At 40.6% G+C, this 18,419-nt stretch overlaps 1 protein-coding gene across 1 annotated transcript in view; it reads left to right on the forward strand.

Annotated features, from left to right (window-relative positions):
- Nucleotides 1–564: 564 nt before the first annotated feature.
- The window catches only part of Nfia (nuclear factor I A), a 427,701-nt gene continuing 409,846 nt past the window's right edge, over nucleotides 565–18,419 (forward strand). Inside the window, exon 1 of the mRNA XM_055628727.1 lies at nucleotides 565–660. Within this exon, the coding sequence (XP_055484702.1) occupies nucleotides 565–660 (96 nt within the window). The remainder of the gene's footprint in view (nucleotides 661–18,419) is intronic.

An 18,419-nucleotide genomic window follows, 5' to 3' on the forward strand; every position in this document is an offset into this window, starting at 1 on the left:
ATAGCTCACGTTCAAAAGGAGAGTGGCTGTGAAAAACAGATACTGAATCAGACTTAGAGTCTGAGTTGGGGGGAGGGAAAAATGCCCCAAACATTGCATGATAGTCTCTAAGCAGTTCCATCTGTCAGGCAGAAATTTTAGGCTAATAGCCTGTGGCGATCTCCCTCCGCAGTCCACTACCTGCCTTTGTCCTATTAAATCTCTTTATTCTCCTTAAAAAAAAAAAGGGGGGGGGGCTGGTTGTTGGAAGGAAAGGAAAAACCTTGCAGACCAAAATCATCTGAGTGACGAAGCCCTAATTTTAACCACCTCCCTTTGATGTGCAGCAGTGGGCTCTTGTTTTAAAGAGAGAAGGGAAGACGGGAAGACAATGTGAGCTGAGGACTTCTCATCTCCACTTCACCTTGCCACTGGGTCTGGGAGAGATTGGTTCATTGTCAAGGAGATTTTTTTTTTTTTTTTACCCATGATTCCATATGGTATGGACCGGACTACATGTTGCCCCACATGCCACTGCAAATGTTTTCTCAATTAGGTGTCTTATCTCCCGTGAGTTAGCATCAGATGAAGCTTGCTGACAGCGTAATGGCAGGGAAAGCTTCCGACGGCTCCATCAAATGGCAGCTTTGCTACGACATCTCGGCCAGAACTTGGTGGATGGTGAGTTGGCAGCCGGGACTGCCTTTTTTTTTTTTTTTCCTTTTCCCCCCCTTTTCTACTTTCCCTCCCTCTTTGACAAAATGTCCCAGACCTCACATTCATCAAACTCACATTTGATTTTTTTCACACTCTTCAGTGAGGCTGCCTCACACTGCTTCCTTTTGCCACCCTCCCTCTCTCTGCCACTCTGCAACTTGAGTTCCCAGTAATACTTGCCCTTGTTTTCTATGGGACAGTGTTTGGTGTTTTGTTTTGTTTTTCATATATTAAATATATTTTTAAGACTACCAAAAGTTTTATGGTGGAATTCTGTGTTTTAGCCATGGATGTCTGTAGATTTGCCTTGCCCCTTGGGTTTAGTGCCCCCTTCTCTAGATTCACACCCACTTCACTTTTGTTTTGGAGAACCGTGGGGTACATGTTTCTCCTTGGCTGTGAAATTGTCTAGGGGTGCATATCATATCGAGCACTGGAGAAAAGCAAGCCCGGCGAGATTCCCTCCATGTCCCCGTAATTGGAAGGTCTCAAGTCACCTGTAAGAGTACTCTAAGCCTCCGTTCCTCAGCTTCCTCGGGGACCACAGCTCCCACATCTAACTTTTTCATGTTTGTTTATGTCGGAGCAGTCCTCCCGCCTCTTAGAACCGCCAGCTCTAAGCGGAACCGATCCACACACACACCCTTCCTTTCAGTTGCTCTGGGCACAAGGAAGTTTAAGGAACTTCTAACTCGTAGCTGCAGAATGAGTTAACTCACATGTCATGGTCAACCAGGCCAGACAACCTTTGACTTCTGGGATCTATAAGAGCTAGAGTGAAGTGGGAGGATGTACAATAGCTCATTGTCACAGGAGACGCTCGTCCTGTGAGGAAGAGAGTCCCAGAATCATTGCTGTCCTCGTTAAGGGGGTGTCCGTTAAGGATTAATTCGTTAGCACTGCATTCCTAGTTTTCTGTAATTATTATTCTTGCAGCAAGCGTGAATTCTTCCAGGGAGTTTAAAAAAAAAAAAAGTTTGCTGCCAGGACAATGAATGTATTATCCGTTCCTAACTGGACCGTGAACTTCAGCTCATTCATTTCACATAGATATCAGTTTAAGAAAAGGAGAGTGTGTGATGTTGACCGGGGAGCCTGGCGAATGGAATTACAAAACAGGGCATGGTTCACTGTATGATCTTCAGAAAAAGTACTCCCTCTTCCTGGACAAACGGTGCTATCATTTTGGCAAGATGTAGGAATTCGGAAGACTGAGACTATTAAAAGCGAGCTACTGCAGGATGCTATTCGGCTGCTGCCTGGGATTCAGTATGTCCATTCCAAGGACTTGAGTAAAAGTAGTTGTGGGTATGTGCGTACATGTCTATTTTCTCTTGTACTTTCTTAACTAGACGTCAGAAACTTTACCAGTGGTCGCAGGACAATATTACAGACGGCTTTTGGCTAATGAGACTTGCAATCGTCTGTTAGCACCCTGAACTTTTATTCAAGGCATTTATTTTCCCATTAGACTTTGTGCCAGCAAGAACAAGGTTTGCCTGTATGAGATGGTCATATTGCTTCGATTCACACAGCTTGTTAAGCACTGCAAATGAATTTACTGATTCGTTTGGCAATTATTTTCTAGGCTAAGTTGTAAGCTTGAGAAAAAAAAAAAACTGTGCTGATCTCATGTTCTCAGTAAAACACTCTTATTTCCTTACTATATTTCAAGAGGTCCTAGATTTTATAGACTGTTACTTTTTATGGCAAATTGTGTCATCTTTCTTTTTTTCTTGCAGAGATCACCAAATGCTTCTTTTTTTTTTCTTCCCTTCTAATTTAGAAAACTGTAATTTCTTTTCTGTAAAGTTTACTTAGAAGTTGCTCTTCATTTAAAATTGTTTTACAGCTGTTTTACCGCGGGGAATATAATGTATAAAAGTGGTGGGAACACTTAGCAATGCATTTGACTAAAGATAAACAATGCTGAAAGCTTGCACGCTGCTGTTTAGGCTGCACACAGCAAAGAAGTTTCTCTTGACTTCAGGGCTTCTTGGGTTTTGCTTTGAATAAGGAGTGAGAAATCTACAGGCTCTTTAGAGTAGTTCTAAGAATTACCATAGGGAGTAAATCAAAATTTTAGTTCCCTTATGGGCAATTGTACACCATAAAACTTTAGACCTACAAGTTACAAATAATTCTGATGTAAATTTTCCATTACTGGTGGAAAGCTAGGGAAAAGCTTTGATGAAGGGGGAAACAACTAATAAAAAAATACATGTTTCACATTATTTTTCGATCTCTTTCCTTCAATAGCCCTCATTCTTTCTCCCTCAATATCACCACCTTACTAACCCAGACAATTTTTCCAAACTGAAAAGAAAAAAACAAAAAGCAGAAGCAAACTTATGGCTTACATGGTTCTTCAAGCAAAGGACAGTTCGAGATCTGAATTTCATATTAAAGGCAAATAAAGTTTTAAAATTACCTCCTGTGTCATCTGGCTGCTCAGACTCCGGACTCATAGCAGGAACCTCCGGCTTGGTCCTCCCAGCATACAAAGGCAACTCAGTGAATGCCCCCTCCGCCCATGGAGACTCGGCCTCAGCTGCCAGCTCCGGGATATGCAATTTTGCTTTTTAATGAATCGTAAACAATTTGTATGGCAAATGAGTTTGTTTGTTTTAGTTTGGGGGCATGTGCTGAGCCAGGTTGTAGAGGGCTATCACCTATTCCAGGATTTAGGTGTAAATGGGTGGAGCTCTGGATTGCTTTTTAATTTTTTTTCTAAATAATAAAGCCACATTAGAATGAAAGAAACCTGGTCAATAAAAGATTAAGAATAATGATCCTTCCCCTTTCTTTTCCTCCCTTCCCCCCATAACCGCTCTGGCTTACAGTGGAGCTTAGGGCCCTTCCTGATAACTAACTAGAAATCACTTGGATGAAGTAATCATCACTCCTCTTAGGTGTAAGTTTTAGCTTTGTCTTTAAAAGACTACTTCCACTTAAGAAACAGTGATTTTATGATGTAAAATACTAAGAAGGCATATGTCTGACTCTCCCTTCTTTCGGCTAAAAGTTAATGCTTTCCTGAGGGACACTGGGTATACGAAATTAAAACATGAATTTTTATAGCAAACTGGTGAAAAAAAAAAAAAAAAGGTACACAGGATACTCCAAAGTCTAATGAAAACTTTTATTCAAAGCTACCAAGTTGTAAACAACTGGGAGGTTGACAGGCAACCGGGTTCAAGCATGCACATTCTAACAGTAATTACCTTTGGCACTGCCACTTATAAGGAACCTTTTGATATCTGAGCCACTTCTCTAATGCTTTAATCATGTAAATCAAGAAATAGATATTTCGTATCAACCTCATCTCACTGTGTTGTGACATCTCTAGTTGAAACTTTCCGACAGAAACTAAGGAAAAAAAAAGTACTCACAAAATTGTTCTTCACTCCAAATGAATCGGAAACACCCTGAATGCACATATTTGCTCCAGAAGAGATTTTGGTCCACCAGAACACCTCTGTTCTCCCACCCAGCTTTAAAATGAAAGCAGAATAATCCTTCTCCCAGTTACACTAATTTAGTGACAAAGGTTTGTTATGGGAAAATTTGTCTATGAACTCCAAAATACACTTGTCTTTCTTCTATCATTCAAATTTAACATTTATGACAACTGAAGCTAAAACTACTAGGTGATTCTGCAACTAGCTTCTGTTACCAAGACCAAATTCCTGACTATTTATTTTTGACAATTTTTTAAAGAAATTAACACGTTAATTTTCAATGCATAATTGTTGTTTAAACCCAGTTGTTTACAACTCAAAGTTGGTATACCAGAACATGCTTGGGCAAGAGGTATCTGGTATGCCTTGTGATATAAATATCTGTTTTTTTTTTAAATATGCATGTAAAAACATGTTTCTGTGAAAAACTGTTTTGTTCTGTTTACCAATTAAAAGCCATCACCTGCAGTCTACTTCCACAATGACTGGCAGCTTTGTGTTCCTTGAAACCTCTTGCTGCTGTTGACTTGAATTCATGTTGTGAGCCCACTTCAATTTCTGAATATTAATTATCAACTGAGCAACTTTTCCTAATGACCATTTTCTGCATGCCTTCGCCGATATTGCCTGATGAAGACTTTCCTAGGAATTCGCAGCAGCCCTTTCAAGATAATCATTGAAATAACTTGGAGGTTGCTAAAATGGTAATAATGAAAAGAGTCAAAAGAAGAGAACCGGAAAATAATGAAACATAACGTAGTCTCAGTGCCTGATCTATTTTTTTTTTTTTTAGAAAAGTCCATGGCAAACCTATTTATACACCTTGAATTTAGTGCATTTGCATGCCCTTTGAAAATATTTTCATGCGTTGAGTGGCTTGATCTGAACTAATCATTAAATGAGCAACTTTAAGCAGAACCGCCATTGTAAATATGTGTAATCATATTATGTCTAAGAATATCCACCAAAATCAGATGTTTCTATGCCTCAAAACCTTTTTTTTTTCCTCTCTGCATTGGCAGTAAAAGGTTCTTAAAAAAAAAAAAACAAAAAACAAAAGAAACTCTGAATGAGGTAGAGTTGACTTTTTCTTCCACATACATTAAGAATTTATCCTTATCGTTTTCTTTGAGGTCAGCCTTGTACAACCACTTTTCAAATACAATTCACTATTCTTAGAGAGAAGCAAATACATTAGACTAGTTCCTTTTTTTTTTCTTCTTAAATTTAATTAGGATCCAAATGTGCTTCATTCGGAAATGTGATTGGCTGCTTAAGCTAGCCTGTGCTCTTCTGCTATCTTTCTAAAAAATCTTGATTTCCTGTTGTTACGGTCCTATTTCTCCTGTGAACTTTGGACAGTGAAATAAATGCTTTGTCCTTCCTTATTTTCTAGTTGAGTTTCCTTCACCTGTCCTGAATATTGTCAGGAGTGTTTCTAATTTAAAACCAAGAGAATCAGGGGCTGATTAGAAGACAGGAAATTGGAGGATTAAGCTGTCTGGTTGCACTTCCTTTACTTATCAGCACTCAGTAACTCACTTGAGATTGCAAACTCAATAGGACAGTTTTTTTACAATGCATTGTTCTTTCTGGGTGCTTGCAGACAGACCGTACTGGTGTGTGGCAGCCTGTGCTTGTCCACAAGCATGCACACGGATCCGTGAGTGTTCCCGTGTGCACTTGTTGAGTATGATGGGAAAGGATCTGCGGCTGGGAGTTATAAGTGGATACTTTTAGGTGGGAAAGTCCTGAACCAAATGAAGGCTTATAATGTAGGCATGAAAGTTCACATAGAGACTGTTGTCCCTGGATAGTTCTGGGAAGTCGTGTAAATATTGGAACGCTACAAGGGAAGTGCTAGTTTGGAAGTTAGAACTAAACGCTGGGAGCCCTTATGCTGTCCCACTCTCTGACTTTGGCTCAGAAGTGCAAACACACTTATCAAATAGAGAAGTAACTCAAAACAAGAGAATGAGTTAATCTAACAGGATTCCCAAGGCCACTTTAGAAGCCTTTTGCCTCCAGACAAGAATGGATTCTTTTTTTCTTGTGACAGCAAGTCTGGGTGCTCCAGATGAGCTTATATTATGAAATGGATGCAAGGCAGGGAACAACACAGTAATCAGGACAGGAGCATAAAGATTTGCCTTATGTTACTAATAACCCCAAATTAATGACATAACACAAGTAAACTGATCTTGTAGAGTTTTACCGTGTCGTGTATATTTGCAGGGTTGTGTCCTAGAAGGCAGGCTGAGAAGTTCCTCTTTTGACCTCATTCTGCCCACTGTTTTGCCCTCAAGAATTGGCTGGTTTGATTTAAGAGAGTTCTTGGTGAAGGTGTAAGCTTTTCCTACCTACAGAGCAATAGAAGATATGCTGTGACAAAAGGAGTTGGCTTCTTAACTGGTAAAGAGGGAGAGAACATTTAAGGGCTTGTTGTGCAGACAGTCCATTATCCCTTCATTTGTGCACCACTGATAAGGCCCAGATATCAGCTGCTGTCTCTCTTCACAGGTAGAAAGGATTCCATCAGTACCTAGCTGAATATTTCACCCTTGCTTTTAACACTGATGTCTATCAGGTAGATATACACTAGATGCTTTGAATATTCTTGTAATAAATCTTATCACAAACCTACTTTATACCTAAAAGAAGCAAGGTTAATAATAAAGGTTACCCATCACTCAAGACAATGTACAAGCTAAAGACAAGCTACTAAGTCCGTAGAGTCTGCCTGTTTCATTTAGAACCTCTTGTTTTAGGTGAATTAATAATTAGTATGTAATGCTACTCAGAACTTTGGATGATTGAGACCACCCATTTGTAGAGGCACAAGTCTGTTTTCTATAGAGGTACAAAGCTCAGAATGTGTCAGAAGGAAGAGCAGGACAGCCATCTTGTGAGATGGATGCCTGATCTGAAGGAGTGATCCATCTTCCTCTTGTGCAAGAGGAAGTGTCAGTGATGTTAGAGGAGCTAAAGAAACAGTGAGACATGCTGGTCCTGATACACTAATCTAGGCATTTACAAAAAAAAAAAAAAAAAAAAAAAGAACATTTAGAGGAAGTAAAATACAGCATGCTTAAGTTCTCAGAGAATGGTAGGAACTTTTTTTTTCTGTTAATATCTATTTAGTAGATATTTCACCTACAGATTTAAGTGGACTATGATGTTTTTCAAAAGGCCACTTTTCCACAAGAAAGCATTTATTCTCTTCTCTCATTTTTTTCTTCCTCCTCCCACCTCACCCTGTAGCACAAATGATAACATAGAATATTGGTGCTGAAGATTAGTGTTGGATAGTTTTCATTGCCCCAAGATTTTTTAGTTAAAGGTTTGCTCCAATACAGAGTTTTCAAGAAGAGAAGACACAAAGGCAGCTTACCTTTGTCTAATGGCAATGATCTGAATATACTTACTATGAATAAACACCTATATTCCAGACAACTGCTGGCTGTAAACAATATATCTCAGCCAGAGCTCTGTTTTGGTACCCTGTATTGAACATAATTTTTTATTCCTTGTAATCCAAGATTTTGTGTGTGTATGTGTGTGTGTGATCCTTGATATGCACATGCTGTTGCCAAACCAACAGCTTTAAAGGGATAATAATAGGGAAGGACCAGGTCAAAGATGGAGATGAATGATCTCCGGCAGGACTGCCTGCTCACAGCCATGGGGCATGAGGAAACACAGGATATATACACCAAATCCTTGACACAAATAGCTGAACCGCATTAGACCACATATCCCTACCCGACCGGTATGTAGACAAGCCTATACCATCTAGAAGACAGTTGCACTTAAACTCCTGGGACAGTCCCCTCTTCTGCTCACTCCCAATATTCCTCAAGCACCTTCTCCCGCAGATGTGAACCTTTTACTCATGCTAATGAAATCGCTTAGCAGCTGGGTTTAATAAACCCCCTTCCTATGCTGAAAAGATAAACATTGTCAACTAAATAAATGATTTCATCCATTTATTTAAGAAGCAGTTAAAATCAGCATACATTGTTCCGGCATCCTTATTTTAAGAAAATAGTAACTAACCTCACTTCTCGTTCTGTAACTGAGTGGGAAGCCACCTGTTAACAGGTGTCACAGGCAGTGCTCCTTTCCCGTAAACGGTAGGGAATCATGGAAAGGCAAGTTGCCCATCATTCGGGTCAAAGTCTACACAGTATTGCCAGCAGGGCTCTTAAGAGAGGAAATATAAAAATAATTGCAATAATTATAGAAGGGGCTGCTATAACTTCTCGGTTAGAAGCTGGGAAATAAAGCAAACCACACAAAGTCACAAATGCAACTATTTTCTAATCAAGCATCTCGGCTAACGAATTCTGTGGCAGAGCAGTGGCTCTGTGAGAGCTGGAAAGCGGTAGCGATTTGCCGCTAGACAACAGGATATGCGGTCCTGTAGGGAACCACGCAGGATATGTGTGCTTCCTGGGATATGGTGCTCCGGGTGCACACTGTAGATCAGAAGACAGCGTGAGATTCCAGCATCGAAGAGTTTCGCTGGACAGAACAGCAAGCGAGTTAAAGGGAAACGCCCCCGGGAAACGGTTGCAGCCATGCAAACTACACTACCCTTGAGAGTAAACCATTTGCATCTGCTCCTCTCCTCAGGCAGGTTGTTGTAGGGAGAAGGAAGTCAAAGGACCGGTAAGTGTATCAAACTCGAAAGGAGCTCTCAGGCAGGCAGGGCACAGTCCACATAGGTGTCAAATATTGGAAGGGGTGCAGGGGAGGCTGAGAGGTAGTTGGGGTGTTGCAGATTGCCAAGCCCACCCCAGTCACTTCATCATGGCTTTATATTTCAAAAGAGAGCCTTGGGCATCCCCACTGGGGTGGAGGGCCTTTCCTCAAAGGCTCAGGCCAGAGAAAATAACCCTTTTCCTCCACCCAGCCAATTCTACTCTTCCTTCAATGCCTATTGGAAAGGAGGGCTCCTTTGTGGAGCTTTCTCTGGTCCCAGAAGCAAAATGAGTCACTTCTTCTATGAGCCCCAGGTCATCCTGCTCAGAGAATCCCATCAGTGACAAACCATGTTGGAGTATTTTGATTTGTTCTCTATGACTGTGTTGTTTCTTTAATAACAGGGTCTGGGCCTAGAGCTTGGTATCTCCAGTGTGTAGCTTGTGTCATGGACCTAAAAGGACCATAGCTCAGTAAGAGATATTGAAAAAGTATGGGCAGTAGGGGCCAATGGGCCTTTTGTGTCTCCCCAGAGAGAGGATTGGCCAGACCTTTGTCCCACCACCTGCTTATGAGACCTCTAGCTACCATGTGACAGATTCCTGAGTGTTGAGGGTTCCCAAGCACTCGGGACAAGGTGAGCTACAACTCAGAGCATTTCTATGAGAGTGTACCATATGCATTTCCATTGTACCAATGAGGAAACTGAGTCCTTGTTACAATGAAGAGGCCAATAAGAGGCTTGAGAGAGTCCAAAGCTGAATCGCTCAGCCCTGCATGGCAAAGGTGCTAATATGCCCAGCACTGTCACATGCCCAGCTCAAAAGACAGTGATCTGTTAGCATATTACTAAATGAAGACAGATTTCATCCCATTTTACAGAGAATATGGGATCCCTAAAGACCAAAGTTCTGCTGAACTTAAACTCATCCCAAAGCCCAGGTAATGGTGACCCTTCTATGAAATAACCATCAGGTCAGGAACATGTTCCAAAAACATCAAGCAAGCACTTCCTCTTCCTCTGAGTGACAGGTTAGTAATAGATTGTCTTTTCTCTTTTCTTTCTGCTTTTATTTGTTCTTTCATCTTTTTGGAAATAAGCATGCATTGTTTACTTATAAAAGTGATATTTAGGTGTGAGGAGATGTACTCGCCTCATGAGCTTGAGGACATGAGTTTAGATTCTGGCACTAGGGAGATGAAAACAGGAGAATACCTTTGGTCTGCTGCTCCACCAGTCTAGCCAAATCAGTGAGAGACAATGACTCAGAAACTAAAATAGCAACTAAGGAAAACACATAGTATCAGCCTCCAGCTTCCATGTGCATTCACAACACACATAAAAATTGAGATTTAACGAACTCATAACCACTAAAAGTATGTGTCCTCATTGATCTCATAAGATTGGCAACTAAACCAGCTGACAGTGTCCATGAGCACCTGAAAGCTTGGAGTTGAAAAATGACTTTATATGCTAAAGTTACGCTATGCCCATTTCCTTCATTACATCCTTCACCAACTTCCTGCCTGTAAGGCTTCCTTACCTAGAATGAGGCATGTAGTCCTTCCCATTCCTCAGTGAAGCAACCGTCAAAAGCACAGATTCCAGATTCAGGCTGCTTGAAGGATTACTGGTCCTGGGCAAAATGTGTGACATGGGATGGACAATGTCTAGAAACATTCTGAATGCGTCTACATTTCCAAAGGGGAGATACACCAGTCACTGATGTGAGGTTTAATAGCACAGTGCACAGTGCACACGCCAGGAACCTGACAGGTCTCCTGACCCCTTCCTCTTTTAAGTTCCATCTCTCGAATTCAACATAGATCTCATTACATTTGTTTTCTATGTAATTCCTAAATCCTCCATCCACCGCTGTCTCCCAGTCTAGGCTGCCATCTTGACTGTCCCATCTTACTACAATAGCTTCCTAACTGGTCTCACCCCATCTGCCTTGGCCTCCTGCACTCATTCTTCACATTGAAGGCTAAAGGAGCTTTTCAGACACAGGTCATCTGTCATCTCAATAGTTGCCCTTGCTTTTAGAGAAAGAGCAACCCCCCCCCCCCCATGACGCCTGCACGCTTTTGCCTCTCCAAGCCTGTCTCAGGCCATTCTTCTCACTGAAAGGATTCATCCCTGAAACTGAACTGCTGTCAGTTCTTCAAGTTCTCAGCAACTCAGATGCTGGACACATTCTTCTCCTTTCCCTAGAAAACGAGTCTCTCTGTAGTTAGCATTCCAACTACTATTCTCGGTACAAACATGCTTTCTTAGGAGCCTCCTACCCCAAAAAACTGTGTCAGAGAGTTCTATGTCTGTGTTATGGGATCTCAGGGCACTCCAGACCTTGATACATGAACAAACAGAGCAGTGTTTACATTCAGAAATGTGTGATGGTTTAATGGCTTATTCCCTTCATCATACCGTAAGCTCTATGAGAGACAAGATGTGGCTCATACTTGTCTTCTTGCCTCCAGGAAAGTATCTGGCATAAGAGGAGGCAGTGGAGAGATGTTCACCGAGCCAGTTTGCGAGTGGGTGTTAACACGGCTGTTAACTGCTGTTATCATAACTAGCATTTTTCACACAGAAAAATGTATTTAAGAGTGGACAGTCTTCCTTACATGTACTTAACATTCATTTCTCCCTTATAAAATATCAGTTAGAGGCTTGAGTTAAGATCCTGCATTTGAGACCTGGGTGTGCTAGGAACAGACTTTGGCTGCAGGATTCCCTACAAATGGCTATTGAGGGTTCAACAAGTTCATGATCTAATGTCATTAGCAAGGCATTTGGCAGATGACAAATATTCATTCAGAAGTGTTAGATTATTACTACTAAAACTATTGATAGTCCCAAATCTTCCACCAATAATGTGTGGACTTTTAAAACCCCCTTTAAACTCTCTGGTCATCAGCTGCATCCCTTTTGAAATGATGGTGTCAGTATCTTTATTTAAAAATCCAAGCACTGTGTGAAAGATTAGGCTAATTATTTAACAGAAAAGCCTTCTTGAAAATCAGAAAATTTCATATATGCAGGAAGCCACTATTGCTAACCATAAAAACACGGACTCCAAATAGATATATTAGCACAAAATTTTCACAACCATTCAGGGAGCTTTATGACCCTCTACCTGATAGCCCAATATGAGGAGTGAGAAGTCTCTCCATTCTCTGAACCAACAATAATGATGAGGGGCTGATAACTGAAAGAGTGGGCAGGAGTGTACAGAGGAGGATGTAAGAGACTTACAGGGAAGAGATAAGAAACTGTAGTGGCGCCTCTTTTGCCCATCACTCTGGAAGCACTATCTCAAGTAGGTTGCTCACACATAAAGCCAGATCAGTTTGTAATACCTGCCTGTGGTTAACAAGTTATATGTGTAAGCCATTAACGACATTCCTAGCATGTGTTTCTCATTTAGTAAGGGTCATCCATCATCAAATTTGTAATTATTTTACTGGTGTTGTTATGCATCATTGTTGTATTAATTACTGTGTATTAGGGTATCGATATTTTAGGACCTGGGAAAGTAGCAGAGGGGTTCAAGAATACCTAACAAACTGATTCCTTTAAAATGATGTAATTGTATATGAAGGCAAAGACATTGCTGTCCCGGAGTGTTTAATTTGCCCCGTCAACTCAGTTTAGGCAACACTAGTATCTGTGGCTAAGACTCCTCACAGAAACCTAGAACTTATTAAAGAATAGGCAGTAAACAAGAGCCTCGTCCCATGATATGGAAATCACTGTTTGTGGTAAATGTCTGTACAAGCACGTGCACTTTCTGCTCAAGACCCAAAACCTGTTTCTCCAGCCATGGCTCAGGAAAAGGCTCGCACGAACTCCTCCACTGCAGTCTACATGCCAGCTGACCTACAGGCACTCTCTCTCCTCCAGGAACTGTCAAATGTCCAAAGCACCTCAACATCCTTCACTCAGCAGCGCTCACAGGCAAAAGCGCGATGAAGCAAATCCATTGGCCATACTCTACAGACTGCTTCACTTGTCTGCCATGGTTCTGTCGAATGATAGCCCATTTGGTGGGTCACAAGCTGTAGGACTACTTAAATTTGGTTCAGAAAGCTAACGGGCACCCTGTTGAGATTGGCACAGAAGGAAAGGTGCTTGCTGACAAGCCTGATGATGTGAGTTCAATCCCCAGGACCCGCATAGTTAGTGGCGAGAACTGACTGTCAAGTTTTACTCTGACTTCCATATGTGTGAGCTCATATCACACATACACATATGAATGCGTATATGTATATGTATACACATACACAGATAAATAAGATGTGGTAAAAACTATCATAAGCAGATAAAACTACTTTTTAAAAAAGTTAGGCAACTGATCTGTGATTTGCACACTGTCTGAAACCTGGCTACCCAGGCCCATTTTAATACACACTTTATGATAAGCAATGCTTGCTATTTAAGATTTGAATTAGTTATTAATCGTGTTGTTAATATTTTTCCACTGGAGAATAAGACACCCAGAGCTCAATGATATGAGCTTGGACCTTCTGTGCTGGGTAATAATTAGTCCTCAGGGGCTGAATCACTAATACAACTCCACATTTCTGGCTTCACAGCATCTCACTGAGAACCCTTAAAGAGACTATTCACAATCTTCCCTTACTTAAGGCATCTAAGATGGGGTTTCTCATTAAAAATATAGTTGTGTGGGTTGACTCACTCTGGTAGAAAATTCCACTAAGTCCACGAGTATAATACGGGATAAAAACACGCAATAAATTATTCATGATTATTTATGCTCCAAAAACAAAATCAAAATACTCACCCCCCCCCAGGTCAGTGAGCCCTGTGTCCCATACTGTCTTTCTATGTGACATAGAGACACCCATTCTGCCTTCGATCTACTATTCCTGTACTTGCTCAGATAATGAAGGAACCACACATTGTGTTGGGCAGGGGAGAAGCCAGTGTTGACTGTCACAATGTCTAGCAAAACTCATTCTGCTAGTAAATCCTAAAAGACAGGGAGAAGCAAATAAAGTCCAAGGGCATTTGTAAGGTTAGAAGTTTTAGTTTAGAAGGTTATAGTTTTGTGCATTCCATGTGCTCTCAATATTAGGTAAGTCAGGCCAGAAGAGCAGCAGAAAGATAGACTGTGTGGACATCAGGCCAGGGCATCAGTTAGCAGTCACAGATAGGCCAGAAGAACAGCAGAAAGATAGACTGCATGGGTATTAGGCCAGAGCATCAGTCACACAGAGCAGGGACAAGGATTTCACCAGGACCTAACAGGACCCAGTAGGGGATTGGCTGGATTGCCAAGTGCCACCAAAAGTACAGAGATGGCAAACAATGGATCCAAAAACCTCTCTTCCCACTTGAAAATGAGCATGTGGAAGTAACACACAAGTAAAAGCGCTAAATGCTGCTGAGTGGGAATAAAGGGGAACTTGGAGGAAGAAAAGATCTGAAAATCTTGAAGCGAAGAAAACCATTAAAGTGATGTTTGCATTTTTCTATATTCTAAAAAAAAAATTAAAAAAATAGAAGGGAAACGACAGATAAATAACTGGATGGGAAATTTTTTAAATGAGATTGTCAAGGTGAAGTAGAGACTCAAACAACTGATAATGCATTAGCAGTCTGGTGCTGCTGTGTTTGTGAGTCTGGGTGTGCTCATCCAGAAATTGCATTTTCAAAAACTTTCCCAACAGATGAATTACACAAAGAAAAAAAAAATTTTTTTTTAAATCACATGACAGGGAATGACGCCATGCCAGAAACTAAGTCCAATTCAAGGACCACAAGGTGTTTCTATAACCGGAACAATTGGAGAGGAAGCAATAATCAAAGACATTTAAAAGAGGCTGGAGAAGAAAGAGTGCGTGTAAGACATTAATGTCCCGAGCCATGCTTCCTGTGTTTCAGGCGAAAACTAAGCAGAGGTCCCAACTACACTCAGCCTGAGCTCCACAGAGGAGAAGGGGGGACATCTGGGTGAGAGAAGGGGCAAAATTTCACCAAGCAGCTTATCTCATGCAGAAGAGATTCTAAAATTCCATTTAACTTACCACCTTTGATATCAAAATACATCAAGATCAATGACTGGCTTTCGTAAAATTCAAGTAAAGTTGAAAGAACAATGTACTTACTTCCCAGTTACTAAGGAAGCTCAAAACACATACACTGTTACAGGTGTACGAATCCAGCCTACACAGGCAAAAAAGAGACTCAAAAGAAAAATAAATTAAGCAGACTGGACCAGCAGAAGTTAACGACCTGTACAATAAATGTAGGTGGTCTAAACAAGATTTTCAGGTGAATTTAAAATATTGCGTCCTGATATTGATGATCTCTGACATGCTTAAACAAAAGTTTTTAGATTAGCAATAAGAAGGCAGAGTTATTAAATAGAATGAAATAAAAAGAGAAATAATCTCAACTTCTGAAATTGGCAACTTTTAATTCAGAAGCAACTAAATAAGGAAATTAGACAAATGTATAGTATTATCTGTCATTTACTCATAATGACCAATTAGAGAATGACAAGATAAAGTAATAGTAGTAATTAATTCCTTAATATATCAATTAACCTAATATGAAATGATATAACACAAAACTAACAAAAATGGAAGGAATTGACAGAAATTTAGTTTAGACCTGTGTAATTTTGTACAGACTTACCCAACTTTGGTAGTTCATTTAGACAACAGTAATGACATGAGCTATTTGAATAAACATAATTAGTAATACTAAAATAACTAGAAAACATTGACCTCTATAAACAGAATATATCATCTTCTAGAAAATTCAGAAAAGTTTTACCAAAAAAAGTACTATGTTGAACAGTACATGTACATATAAACATGCATACACAGTAAATTCATAAAGTAAAGGCTTTCTGGTCTCTCTTACCTGGACACATACAATGAAACTAGGAAACAATAACACAGTGTGTTCCACATCACAAAGGAGTTGGTTTCAAAATTAGCAATGATGAACGGATGCTCAAATTGCCATTGTTATTAAAAGCTGCTCTAGAAGTCCTGACCAACCGAGAAGATTTAAAACAGAGTACTCTGTATAATTGCCATCTTCGGCGAGATGGCTAAACTCTAGGAAAGCCCAAATAAACCAAAGGGAAACCACTGCTGTCATGTCCCGGTAAGGCGATGGCTTGCTAATCAAGAAACAGTGGCAGTTAAAAGCCCTGTAGGAAACCTGCTCTACCTCCAACAATATCCAGAGCAAAATCATAGATACCTAGAGGTCTCCCCCAGAGCAAGTGTGCTTAACCTAAATAGGTGACATAAAAGTCACTGGTGGGTGTGAAGACTGAACACACTACAATCTAAATATTGTAAAAGCAAGTTTCACCCCCAAGTTAAGCTGTCAGTTCAATACTACTCATACCAAGCCCCCTAGTACTAGGCTGTACATTGCTTTGTTAGAGCTTTGAAACTTACACAGTAGAGAACAAACATTTTTTTACTTCAAATTTCCATATAAATGTAACAAACCAAGGTCATTACTCTCTTCATTAAAAGAAGTATCATTGACTGAATTTCCAGGATAATGTTATCACTAAGTAAAATGTGCTAGGTTTCTAGCAGGAAAATTCCTTTGTTCACAGAGCTGAGTGTCCCTCAGAAAAACTCAGCAAACCCAGGTCTTAGACGGAAGCCAGGTTCCTCACACCACAGATTCAGCTGTCTGCCAGGGGCCATTTCTTGCTTTAGTATTTGAATCGTGAGACGGTCACTGAAAATTAAAAAGATTTCACTGGTTTTCTGAGGAGCTCTGTGCTGTCACAGCCACCCACCTGGCTGGAAAGACTGCTTTCCAACTACAGCCTCACAGTTGATATATTCTGGGCCAGCTCATGTAGAATCCAAGCTGGGGTTAGGCTTAACATTTTGGCTAGGGTTCAGGGTTAAGACTAGGATTAAGTTGAAGATAGTGCTGGTGTGCTTGAATTGTGGCAATAGTGGACTAGGTCAAGATTGGAGGTAGAGCCAGAGTTTGGGTTTAACTTAATTTGGGCATAGGTCCATGGGGAAGAATAAAGGTTCAAAGAGAGTTAAAATAACATTATCAAGAAATGGAATTGCTGGAATCTGAAGGTTGATTGAGTTGCATGAAAATTTGCACTGGGGTAGAGGCTGCTGGTAGAAGAAAACAGCTCAAAGAATCTCAAATAACACAAACAAATCAGTTTATCGGTCCTTGATTTCATTGGTCTTCCAATTCATCAGCCATTCATCAGAAGTGTCATTCACCATTGAATGTAGTTCCCAGAGGGTGGAGTTTGCTGAAGGAAATGTGAAAATACCGTTACAAGTGATGAAATCCTTCCGATGTTTTAAACATGCAAACAGTATGATGCAATTCACGTTTTAAACAACTGCTGTGCTTGCAGCAAGTATGGAAAAGATGGGTGAGAAAGAGCTGGGACTGGGGTTCAGCGGTTAGATGGGCAGGCTATGCACTTTCTCAGACTTTAGGCCTGACTGCGCCTCCTTGCTCTGTTGTTGATATGCAAGCGCCTTCCCTCTCAGCCTTCGCACTTGCTCACTCTTCCATCTAGCATGCTTTCCTCTGCATATATTCATTTCTTTAGTGTGTCCAGGACTGTGATCAGTCATTGACCAGTGCCTTCATGGACAACCGTTCCTTAATTAGCCACCATACATACTCAAACCTATTTCCTTTCTTCCTTATCAATTTACTTTTCCTATTTTTCATCACTGACTTGGAGTCTATAGGTAGTAAAATCGAAGCATTAGGAAGGCGGTTCTTTATAGCTCTCTTGTCCATATCTAGAAAAATATCTGGAACACAGTAGAGATTAAGAAATATCTGTTGCAAATGAAGCTTAGAAATAGTCGTTAAATTAACACCTGCAAGTAGGAAGCACAGACAAGGGAACACAGATAATTATAATAGTAAGTGCTCTAGTGGAGCTTTGCATGGGATCCTCCAGTCCTTCAAAACAAGCAAACGAGATGAATCAAAGCACCAATCTGAGAACTGGTGGAAATCACTTTAAGAAGGTAGTTCTAAGATGGAACTTGAAAACCTAACTATGAATTCAAAAAGAAGTAGGGACATTTCAGAGGCACAAGCAGAAGCTGCGGGCTAGCATCTGGAACCTTCCACCCAGTGCAAGGGGAGCCGGAGGATTTGGCCAGAGCTGTGCAGACAGGGTAGACAGAGGACACCATATGTTAAGGCGAACCTCCCCTTCTTGATTGGCATTTCATTTGTACTGGTGGTGTTTTACACTTCTGATCTCCATCAGCTTGGAGGACTCAAAGACTTTAAGGAAACCAGTCAATTATCTGTTCTCTGGGGGAAATGCTGTGAAAAAAAAAAAGAAGAAGGGCAAATTTTCTTTACATAAGCTTCCATTTCCACCTACCCCTCCTCTCCAGAGACAGGTTTATTTTGAACGTTCAACTTTTAAAATGAAAATTTTTTTATCGAGAAACACATACAATGAGTTTGGAAGGCTTACTTCTGGAAAATAGTAATTTTAGATTATTTGACTTTCCTGTGTCAAATTGTTCCCTGGG

This window comes from Psammomys obesus, unplaced genomic scaffold (assembly GCF_907164565.1).
Source record: "Psammomys obesus unplaced genomic scaffold, mPsaObe1.curated_primary_1811, whole genome shotgun sequence".
Lineage (NCBI taxonomy): Eukaryota > Metazoa > Chordata > Mammalia > Rodentia > Muridae > Psammomys > Psammomys obesus.